The sequence below is a fragment of the Sinocyclocheilus rhinocerous genome, unplaced genomic scaffold (genome assembly GCF_001515625.1).
Source record: "Sinocyclocheilus rhinocerous isolate Xijiao unplaced genomic scaffold, SAMN03320098_v1.1 scaffold5755, whole genome shotgun sequence".
Taxonomy (NCBI): Eukaryota; Metazoa; Chordata; class Actinopteri; order Cypriniformes; family Cyprinidae; genus Sinocyclocheilus; species Sinocyclocheilus rhinocerous.
Window position 1 is genome coordinate 28,242 of NW_015624492.1, and position 12,221 is coordinate 40,462.

At 35.4% G+C, this 12,221-nt stretch overlaps 1 protein-coding gene across 2 annotated transcripts in view; it reads right to left on the minus strand.

Annotated features, from left to right (window-relative positions):
* Nucleotides 1–12,221, minus strand: part of ass1 (argininosuccinate synthase 1) — a 46,690-nt gene that overhangs the window by 14,331 nt on the left and 20,138 nt on the right. For both annotated transcript variants that reach the window (XR_001640122.1, XM_016553277.1), the window contains exons 9-12: nucleotides 7,791–7,875; nucleotides 7,490–7,554; nucleotides 3,198–3,329; nucleotides 2,051–2,207 (exon numbers count right to left, since the gene is read on the minus strand). Coding sequence is in view for 1 of the 2 variants with exons in the window: in XM_016553277.1 (XP_016408763.1) it covers nucleotides 2,051–2,207; nucleotides 3,198–3,329; nucleotides 7,490–7,554; nucleotides 7,791–7,875 (439 nt within the window). In the remaining variant the exon portion in view is untranslated. The remainder of the gene's footprint in view (nucleotides 1–2,050; nucleotides 2,208–3,197; nucleotides 3,330–7,489; nucleotides 7,555–7,790; nucleotides 7,876–12,221) is intronic.

Here is a 12,221-nt window from a genome sequence, read left to right on the forward strand (position 1 = left end):
CTATATTACAAAGTAATAAATATTACTATATTATTTAATATAATAATATTACTATATACATATATTATGTGATTACAGAAAAATGTAATTAAATACCTAATTTTTTAATCGATTGAAAGCACTAATATTACAAAATAAAAAATAAAATTTAATACTATAATGTTTCACTGTAAAATGAAAAAATCAGTATTTGAGCAAAATATCATTAATTTATATTTACATTGCAACAACAAAACGACAGTACTATTATTTAAGGCTTTAAGTCTTCGTTTTCATTTTTTTTTAAACAATCAAACTTTTATTCTACATTTACTTTACATTAACATTTAGTCATTTAGCAGATGCTTTTATCCAAAGAGACTTACAAATGAGGACAACAGAAGCAATCAAAACTATTAATTATATAATAAATAAAAAGAAAACCGATAGAATAGAAAAAGAATAGAGCAAGCTAGTGTTCGAGGTCTTTTTTGCTCTTCTGACAGAAAACCGCAGGAGCTGTAGTACAGAGCAAGTCAAAAGAAGATCTGAAGCTGAAAGAGTTTCTTTCACGTGACGCTTAACATGCAACTTCCTCCAAACGCAGTCATTAGACAGATGGAGCTGCCCTCAGGGGTCACACAGGGGTCAAACCTCAATGATCTCACTGTTCCTGCACTCCTGACATCATCACACACACACACACACACACACACACACACACACACACACACACACACACACACACACTCACACTCACACTCACTCACACACACACTCACACTCACACACACATCAGACTGAAGCCTCTGCAAACACACACCTCACAGAAAACAGGAGATGTTTGTCTTGACGCTATTTTACTTACAGCAAGACCCCTGAGATTTGAAGTTTTGTATTTCAGTAATTCAGTGACACATTAGCATGTTCCTGGTCACGTGACATGCAGGTAAATAAATAACATTTTTAATGTTTTATTTTGACTTTGAAGCTGGACTTTAAAGTGGATGCACACAAATGATAGTCTGAGTCCAGATTACATTCACACATATAGGAACTCAGTTCATTTGAATTAATTGATCATTAATAATCAATTATTGTTATTATTTTTTGTATGCTTTTATTATATTATTTTATTAAATGTTTATATAATATACTATTTTACAAAATATTTGTATTTTATAATTTTTTATAACATGCATAACATTTTATACAACAATAATAATTACTTATTTTTATTAAATTTTCTAGTATTCTAAAATATAATATTTAACAATAATATTATATGATTTTTTTTTACATATAATATCATAATTTCATATAATAATAAAAATAATTATTATTACCATTATATTTTATATTTTCTTTAAAACAATATTTACATAATATATCATATTTTTATATAATAATATTAATAACCATTATTATTATTATTACTATCATTATTTAACTCTAAGTATACAACTGAAGAGAGAAATATTACTGTTGTAAATGACAATGGTACAATAAAATAAAAAGTTAATATTTAATAATTATAATAATTTTATTTTACATTACAGGTTATGGTCTTAAATTCTTCACTTTTAACATTTCAAATCCTTGAGCTTTTATATTGGCGGAAAATTGTAAAATTATGAAATCATACAATTGTGCAAATAAAAGTAAACTTAGTGAGTGCTGTGTTCCCAAATGCATGTTATAAAACGGATAGTTCCGGTCCTTGATTCTGATTGGCTGAGCCACGTTCGAAGCTGTTGTATATTAAAGCAATAAGCCCCAAGAAGCCGTGGTTTACAGTGATTTTATAACAGCTAAGGAGCGTTGTTAGGTACGACACAGCTTCACGGGGCTTATTGCTTTTATAAAACGGTTATTCCATATACGTAGTAAGGTTTCACAAAATAAAACAGAGAAAACAAAGTGGTTGCCGAGCAACAGACAAACGTAAACAAAGCTGTATGTTACTTTGTAGAGTCATTTACAACAGCTTCGAACGTGGCTCAGCCAATCAGAATCAAGCACCGGAACTATCCGTTTTATAATATATATGAATAAAGTGAGGTGTTTTTACCTGACCAGCTCCTCGTTGTACAGGGATTTGGGCGACTCTCGGCCGAGGATATACACCTGACCCTTAAAGACAGACAGCTGCACACAACCCTCCACGCTCTCCTGAGATTTATCAATGCAGTGACGGACGAACTCACACTCAGGACTGTACCAGAACCCTGAGAGAGAGAGAGAGAGAGAGAGACAGAGAGACAGAGAGACAGAGAGAGAGAGAGAGAGAGAGAGAGAGAGAGAACCACAGCACTTCATCAACACTAACCTAGCAAACGTCAAATATCAGAGGTTTTCTTGTGAACCAGCGCTCCTCAAACTTTCTGACTCCAGGAACCTCAGGACAATATTCAAAGGCCCTCCCAAATATTTCTGGTTCTTCAAAAGTAATGACAAAACTGCTCATTTTTAATTTACAGAAACTAGGAACGGCAATATATTCAAATAATTTTAAACAATTAAGTTCTGTACTTTCAGAAGTTCAGTAAGCGAATAATTCATCAGGGGTCACACACTTTAGGACCAACGAATTTGCATGACATGTCTAGTCATTTGTGATTGTTTATTATTATTATTATTTACTTACAAATTAAAGCAATAAGCCCCAAGAAGCCGTGGATTACAGTGATTTTATAACAGCTAAGGGGCGTTGTTCGCGGAGTGCCTAAAACCCCCTTAGCTGTTATAAATTCACTGTAAACCACAGCTTCACGGGGCTTATTGCTTTTATAAAACGGTTATTCCATATACGTAGTAAGGTTTCACAAAATAAAACAGAGCAAATAAAGTGTAATGATATTAATAAAAACAGTATTCTTCCACCAAACAATGTAGCTCCTCAGAAACAGTTGTGGTTGCAACAAAGTGGTTGCCGAGCAACACACAGAAGTAAACAAAGATGTATGTTACTTTGTAGAGTAATTTACAACAGCTTTGAACTCGGCTCAGCCAATCAGAATCAAGGACCGGAACTATCAGTTTTATAAAGCTATTTTAGCCATTTCTACCTGAAAATATATTTTAAAGCTTAACATAACTAGAAAGTGTGAGCAGGGAGTGTGTGGAGTTACAGACAGACAGACGAACGGACAAACATGCTCTTTTCTGAACTGCAAATGTGAGTTGGTTTATGATCGCAGCTCGACCCTGATCTGTACCGTTATAGATGAGCTCGGAGAACTTGATGCCGAGACTCTGCTTGATCTTCCGAACCTCTCGGTCCATCGTGAAGGTCTCGATGTCCAGATGAGCGTGAAGCAGGATGGTTCCTCCAGGGGTTTCGTAGATACCTGATGGGTAAAGAAAATGAAAAAATCAACAGTTCAGCCCTGACTAAAAAAAAAAGGTTAGATTTTACCATCACAAAACTGATTAACACGAGAAGAGTAGACAATGTCTAGTAAAAATAAGAACAGCGTTAAAAGAGTTTTCTGTGCTGATTTCAATGGGAACAATCCCATTCATTCCGAATGATGGTTGTCATGACGACGGGTGTTGACGGGCACATTGACAGCTGCCACATGAATGATAATAGAAGACATCTCTTAAATCCTGAAAAGTGGCAATCTGATACATTAAGACTCTGCGGGATTTAGCGCAGGAGACTGAGCTTCCGTCAGGAAAATCTGATAAAAGTCTCTGCAGGTATTAAGATCCCGAGAGATGAAGGACTGATTTACATGCATCTTTACTCAGATGAGACGTGGATGATGAGGTTAAATGGCTGGTGGCTTATCATTCCAGACACCAGTGGTGTTAATACTGCTTTAACACTTCAAAGACTGTCCTCTGAACACACACACACACAGACACACTTAGATTTTACCATCACAAAACTGATTAACACGAGAAGAGTAGACAATGTCTAGTAAAAATAAGAACAGCGTTAAAAGAGTTTTCTGTGCTGATTTCAATGGGAACAATCCCATTTTCCGAATGATGGTTGTCATGACGACGGGTGTTGACGGGCACATTGACAGCTGCCACATGAATGATAATAGAAGAGGAAAGCATCAGGATCCGCTGCTCAGCTTCACTCTACCCTGTGATTTACAGCGTCTGCGTCTGTCACACAGAAATGAAGCTTCGCTCGGCTGTCTGAAGGGTCACAGGTGATGATGAACGGACACCTGAAGGTCCAGCGGCCGCTTATTCTTCAGAGCTCAGAGCTGACAGACGGGAATGAAGTCTTTACACAAACACACACGATTATGATTGACTGTCCATTCTATAGGCCAGAAAATGACCAGCATACACACCATTTAGATTAAAAACCAGGATATGCTTTTCAATGGACAAATCAACCAAAATGTGATTCTTAAATTATTATCAATGTGTTTGATGTACTATGGCATAACATATCACTAAATATCAATAATAAAAAAATATATAATATATATAAATAAATAAATCAGCAATATATATATATATGTGAGTGTGTGTGTGTGTGTGTGAGAGTGTGAGTGTGTGTGCGTGCGTGTGTGTGAGAGTGTGTGTGTGTGTGTGTGTATATACAGTATATAGTACATATATAAATCAGGGTTATTATAGCTCACTAAAACGTTTTTTTAAATAAAATAAATGTTAACTAATATTAAATAAAATATGAAAAAACTTATTTCAGCAACATTTGTAATTTTAATTTAGTTTAGCTTGACATACTAAAATAACTAAAGCTGAAATACAATTAATAAAAGCTAAATAGGCATATATTTAAAAAAAAAGTAAGACTACTAAAAATAACAAAAGCACAAAATTACTAGAACTTTAACTAAAATTAAAATGAAAATGGAAAATATAAAGCAAAAACAGTATTGTAAATATTAATAAAAACTATATATATTTTTTACAAACGATAAAAAATAGAAAATAGATTTATTTATAATAACATATATGTGATTTCCGATGACTTAAAATCAGACACACTGCAGTTAAAGTTTGTCACACAGAAACAATGAATAAGACGCCAAAAGGATGAGACTAAAGATTTCTTCCATTAAAGGTACAATTCCTTCATTAAACAAAAGCTTTTTGGCTTCTAAGAGTCTTTGGTGTAAAACAATCTCCGTCCCTGGAGGCAGAAGCTCGGCTCAGACCAAACCTCTGCTGCCCAAAACAAGACTTAGCAAATTACCCACATCTCTTAAATCCTGAAAAGTGGCAATCTGATACATTAAGACTCTGCGGGATTTAGCGCAGGAGACTTACACACACACTCTCACACACACACACACACTATTTCACTACATGATGTTTCTTCAAAACTTCATTTCTAACTATTAGCACATTTTTATCAAAACAAAGAAATGAAAGCTAAATATCCTAACTTTATAAAATGTCAACACTTTTATTATGGTCTTCTATAATTACGGAAGTGTATCTTTATAGCCTTTAATTTCTAATAAAAACATACTGACCATGTCATGACCTACAGTATTACAGTTTTATAAATATTTAGAATTTTTATTTTTACTTTTCATTTAAATTTTTAATAGTTAAAATCATGATGTAATCATATGTTAATGAAGGACCAGTGTTGTTTTAGTAATATTTATAAATTCTATTATGGTTTTTATTTAATGTTTGAATTAGCGTTTATTTTTATGTTTTTACATTTCGTTTTCATTTTAGTTTTCTTTTTTGTGATTTGTGCTTTTGTCATTTTTATTAATTAGGGTTCATCTATTTTAGGATTAAAATTATACAGTGTACAGTACACTATCACTCAGATTTTTTAATGTTCTTGAACATTGAGTCTCTTCTTGGCCAAAAAAAATTGTGAAATATCATTAGAATGTAAAACAGCTGTTTTCTATGTGAATATCTGTTAAACTGTAATTTATTCCTGTGATGCGCAGCTGAATTTTCAGCAGTCTTCAGTGTCATATGATCTTCAGAAATCATTCTAATATGCTGATTTGCTGCTCAACAAACATTTCTGATTATTAGCAATGTTGAACACAGTTGATATTTTTGTGGAAACTGTGATACATTTGATTTTTCAGGATTCACAGATGAATAGAAAGTTCAAAAGAACAGCATTATCTTTTGACACATTATAAATGTGTTTTACTGGCACTTTTGATAAATTTATGCATCCTTGATGAATGATTTCTGTCGATACTGCAGAGTTGTGATCATATTTGGAGAAGCTCTAAAAGCATGATAAATGCAGGTGATGATGAAGTAACTGCTGTCTGGATGAGCTCCGCAGGTTCTGCAGTGATTTGTTGTTCTGTCAGCGAATGACAGTCTCCGTCTGAGTGAGCGTGACACACATAAACACCAGTTCACTTCATTCTGCTGGACCGTGTCACATAAACACAGGCTGTCAGGGTCTTTATTGAACATCCTAAACGCTGACTTTCAGAAGAATAGGTCTGATCTTCTGTGAACCATTGGGGAAAACAAGACCTCGCGTATTTTTCCAATTCCGACCTGCCACTCCGGAGACAGTGGAGGAAGACAATTTGCCAATCAGAGCGGCGTGAAGCCCAATACAGAGACTTATTCATCTGAAACTGGGATTCTGACGCGGCTCTTCAGAAAACATTTGATGGAAGGGAGCAAAAGCGTTTGCCAACAGTTGGACAAACATCAGACGTGAGGGAATTTACATACGGTTCAAGAATCGGAAATTAAAAGTGAAGCGTTTCATTTCTGCACCGTTCCATGCATGGAGTAATTTCTGCATTGCAACACTGCAGCAAAGAAATCATGATCAAATTATCACTTAAAAAAAAAAAATTGGTGTAGAAGCTATTTTCACTCAGAAACTGCTAGTAAGTTTCACATACAATTACAAAGAAACACATTCAATTAAACATTAATTTTTGAAGTAGAAGAATTCTACTTCTACTTACATTTTATTTACAACTTTGAAAAATCATCTTTTTTATAGTGTATGTTATAATAATTAGAAAATGTATTATTATTATTACTTACAAGCAATTAAAAAAAACATTAAAATTATATTAATTTAACATTATATATTAAAATTAGTGTGTATAATTTTATATATAGCTTTTATTTATATTTTATTTTTTGTTAATAACAACAACAACAACAATATAGGAAATAAATGTATTATTATTATTAATTATTATTATTAACAGAAAAAAATACATAAACAAATAAAAAATTAATTATATATTAAAAACTGCATAATTTAAGTATTTATATATTTTTTATTTATATTATATTTATTTTCTTAATAATAATAATAATAAATTAATATTCATATCATTATCATAACTTAGTGTGATTTTGTCAATTTCTTTAATTTGACACAGTATTGCAACAATCATTCATTTCACTAGCAACGCCAAGGTCATGGGTTTGATTCCCAGTGAATGCATGAACTGATCACATGTCTATCTTGAATGCAATGAAAGAAGACGCTTTGGATAAAGAATCTGATAAATGCATAAATGTAAATTGAGATTCGTACCTCTGGACTTCATTCCAATGAAGCGGTTCTCCACAATATCGATTCTCCCCACACCATGCTTTCCACTGTGAAACCAGAGAGTGGGTTATTGATCAATAAATACATACCAATGTACATATTCTCCAGTGACACATACACTTACTGTACCAAATGACATTTGTATGTTAATGTGGCTGATTATGAAGGGATCGCCCCCTTAAGGAGCCACAGAGAACCACAAGCTCTGATCATCTGCTGAAGACGTCAGATCACTCCTGAAGACATGACAGTAAACACTGAGATGGAACTCCTTCATGCTCACCCGATCTCATTCAGATAGCAGAAGATCTCCAGCGGTGTCTCTTTACACGTTCCTTCCTTAACATGCCTGACTTTGACTGGAACACCTGAGAGAACCAACATACATCAGTGTGAGGAACATCATCCACATCAGAGAAGAGACGGAAAAGAGCTTCAACGCTCTGCTGCTCGGAAATGAGAGAGAGAACGACAGAACAACAGAATGACGGACAGATGGATGGATGGATAGATGGATGGACAGATGGAAAGATAGATGGATAGATAGATGAAGAGACAGATGGATGGATGAACGGATGGAAAGATAGATGGATAGATAGATGAAGAGACAGATGGATAGATGGATGGATGGATGGGTAGACGGATAAATGAGATGGATGGGTAGATGGATGGATGGATGGATGGATGGATAGATGAAGAGACAGATGGATGGATGGACGGATGGATGAACGGATGGAAAGATAGATGGATAGATAAGATGAAGAGACAGATGGATAGATGGATGGATGGATGGATGGGTAGACGGATAAATGAGATGGATGGGTAGATGGATGGATGGATGGATGGATAGATGAAGAGACAGATGGATGGATGGACGGATGGATAGATAGATGATAGATAGATGGAGAGACAGATGGATGGATGGATGGATGGGTAGATGGATGGATGGATGGATGGATAGATGAAGAGACAGATGGATGGATGGACGGATGGATAGATAGATGATAGATAGATGGAGAGACAGATGGATGGATGGATGGATGGGTAGATGGATGGATGGATGGATGGATAGATGAAGAGACAGATGGATGGATGGACGGATGGATAGATAGATGATAGATAGATGGAGAGACAGATGGATGGATGGATGGATGGGTAGATGGATGGATGGATGGATGGATAGATGAAGAGACAGATGGATGGATGGACGGATGGATAGATAGATGATAGATAGATGGAGAGACAGATGGATGGATGGATGGATGGGTAGATGGATGGATGGGTAGATGGATGGACAGATGGATGGATGGATGGATGGATGGACGGATGGAAAGGTAGATGCATGGATGGATGCATGGATGGATGGATGGAGAGACAGATGGATAGATGGACGGATGGAAAGATGGATGGATGGATGGATGGATGGACGGATGGAAAGATGGATGGATGGATGGATGGAAAGATAGATGGATGCATGGATAGATGGAGAGACAGATGGATGGACGGATGGAAAGATGGATGGATGGATGGAAAGATAGATGGATGCATGGATAGATAGAGAGACAGATGAATGGATGGATGGAAAGATGGATGGATGGATGGACCGATGGAAAGATAGATGGATGCATGGATAGATAGAGAGACAGATGAATGGATGGATGGAAAGATGGATGGATGGATGGACCGATGGAAAGATAGATGGATGCATGGATAGATAGAGAGACAGATGGATGGACGGATGGAAAGATGGATGGATGCATGGATAAATGGAGAGACAGATGGATGGACGGATGGAAAGATGGATGGATGCATGGATAGATGGAGAGACAGATGGATGGACGGATGGATGAATGGATGGATGGACAAACGGACAGATAGATAGACAGACAGACAGACAGATAGATAGATAGATACAGACAGTATGTTTTAATCTTCATTTTCATCACTACATCTGTTGTTTTGTCAGTTTGAATAAATTGAAAATGTATTTATCTTTCCTTAAATGAATCAGTGACATCTATTTCATGTTTAAGTGTGGCTGAAGAGTCTAGATATGTGTTTCTGTGGCTGCTGTAGAAGTGCAATGATCAGATCAGTCTGCTTGTACTCCAGCCGTAACGTCAGCGCAAACACACTCAACTCCCATAAATAAATCATGCTGAATAGTCGACTCATTCATAGCGTGAAATGAGCAGCTCAGAGGCCAGAGGTGGAGGATACCAACGGATCGGGGGGAGGAGGCGGAGCTGAAGGAAAAGAGGGCGGAGAAGACTTTTGAAGGAGAAAGAAAAGATCCCTACACGGGTCTGATTAGCATTTAACACGCTCATGAAGGAGAGCCTGCAGTTCTGCTCATCCGTTCACAGCTTTAAACGCCAAAAACCAGTTCAGCATTATTTACTGTCATTTCAAACTCTGATGTTGTTCATTTTTCCATAGGGGACAACTGAAAAAAAAAATCTTCGTGCAGTTTTTAACATGAAATTTGACATTCAAATTTAGAATTTTGAGATCTGAACTTGACATTTGAATTTTGAACCAACAACAGTTTATAGTGACCACGTCTCCAAAAAGAGAAAAACAGCATGAAAGTATCTTAATATTAGTCCATAGACTCTATATTTCAAGACTTCTAAAGTCATATGTGTGCAATAGACTCAAATTTAAATTGGTATTCAATAATAATTTATCAGATATGATGTGCCACAATCGTCAGGTTTGGTGTAATTTGACCGCAAGATATGAAGCATGTTAGACGTTAATGGTTCTCACATTTCTCAACATTTATGTCTCATACATTTTTTGTACTTTTTGAAGCTTGACAGTCAAAATCATTTAATCATTATTTATTTACTCTCACGACATTTCATTTCATTTCTCTGATGTAGTTATTTTTCCATGGATCACAACTAAGAAAAAAAAGTTTAACATGAATTTGAAATTTGAATTGAAATTTTGAAAATTTGAATTTTGAATCAACATAAACAGCATAGAAGTATCCTAATATTAGCCAAGTCTTCTTAAGTCATATGACCGTTTATGTGGCCATTTTTAAAGTGTTATTCAATAATATTTTCTTTTTTATATCAAATATGGCGTGGATGGATGGACAACGTGTTGTCCAGTGTTATTTTAGTATCGGATTTATTTTCTTAATAGTTTGAATTAGTTTTGATTTTTATATTTCGTGTTTTTATTTAAATTTTCGTTAAAGTTATAGTAGCTTTGCTGTGTGTTTTTTAATTTTAATTTTTTTATTAATATTTTATTACTTAACATTTTTTTTTTAATATGTTTTATTACTTTTTATTTCAGTTTAAGGTTTAGTTATTTATTTTAGTGCATAAGTCAAAATAAATGAAAATGAGAAATGTTTGGGAACTAGCTGAATTAATTTTTTTAAATACATTTTATTTTATTTCAAAATTATATTTTTGTTTTTAATTTTTGTTTGAGTTAACTATAATAACCCTGGTGTTGTGTCATGTTTGACTGCCAGATATGGCACAGGTTGGACATTTATGACCTCAAATGTCAACTTTCATGACTCATACAGTCTCTTTTATGACATTTCTTATACTTTTTGAAGCTTATAAGTCACTTTGAACTGTTGTTGCATGGAAAAGAGTAAATAAAGTCACTTTTGGCCAAACTATTCCCTTGAGAAATATTCTCAGGCGAGAAGTTTTCATATCCAGAGTCCTCGGACCACAGGGCACCCAAAAGAGCAGCACGCAGACAAAGCCCTCGAGCCCTTCAGATAGTTAATAATTAGATTAAAAGTTCAAATAAATGAAACAGCGCATGAAGACGGAGTCTCTCGGCCACTTCTCTCTCTCTCGCTCCGTGTGCACCGCATTCACCGCACTCTTTCTCTCAGCCTTAGAAAAGCAACAATAGGACAGAAGACACAGTTGTAGGAAAAATTACCGCTTTACATTTTTCCACTCTTTCCCCGTCTTTCGCGCCGTTCCCCTTTTGAGGTGCAGCAGAAGACGTGGCAAAGAAACGGGGGTTAAAATGACAAGAGGGAAAAGGTTTGGTCTCTCTCAATGAGAGAGAGTGCTGAGAAAGCGAGGAGAAGAAAAGACGGAGCAGAATAGAAAGATAAACCAGGTCTTTACAGGGGGGCTTCTATTGTGAGAATCACTAAAACAGCTTTTCTCATGGACATTAAATGGACGTGCTCAAATATCTATGAATACTGATGGCCGATCAAAACGGATCATAGAGCACAATGACACCGCTGTCTGATAAAATCACATTACTAGTTCACTCGGGGTCCCACACAACCATTGAAATTCTAATTCTGCAAATACGGGAACGAGAGTTCGACTCCCTCATGCACTTTGTTTAAGTGTCTGGAAACAGTTTCTTTGAGAAACCAGCAGAGACTGACCGAAACATTTCACTGCACAAACACATGCTGCTTCATTATATACTATACAGCACATCTCCACTGCATGACTGTTTGTATCATTGAGAAAACTGTATTATTGCACAGCTCAACATGTAAAGAACAGATATATGTAAACAACTGCAAATGTGTGTGTGTGTATGTGTCTATATATACACACACAGTCAAACCAACAATTATTCAGACACCAGATATAATTTTTTATATTTTTTTTACTAGTGGGTGCATGAGTGTGTGTGTGTGTTTAGAGTGTGTGTGTGTGTGTCTGTGCGTGCGTGTGTGTGTGTGTGTGTGTGT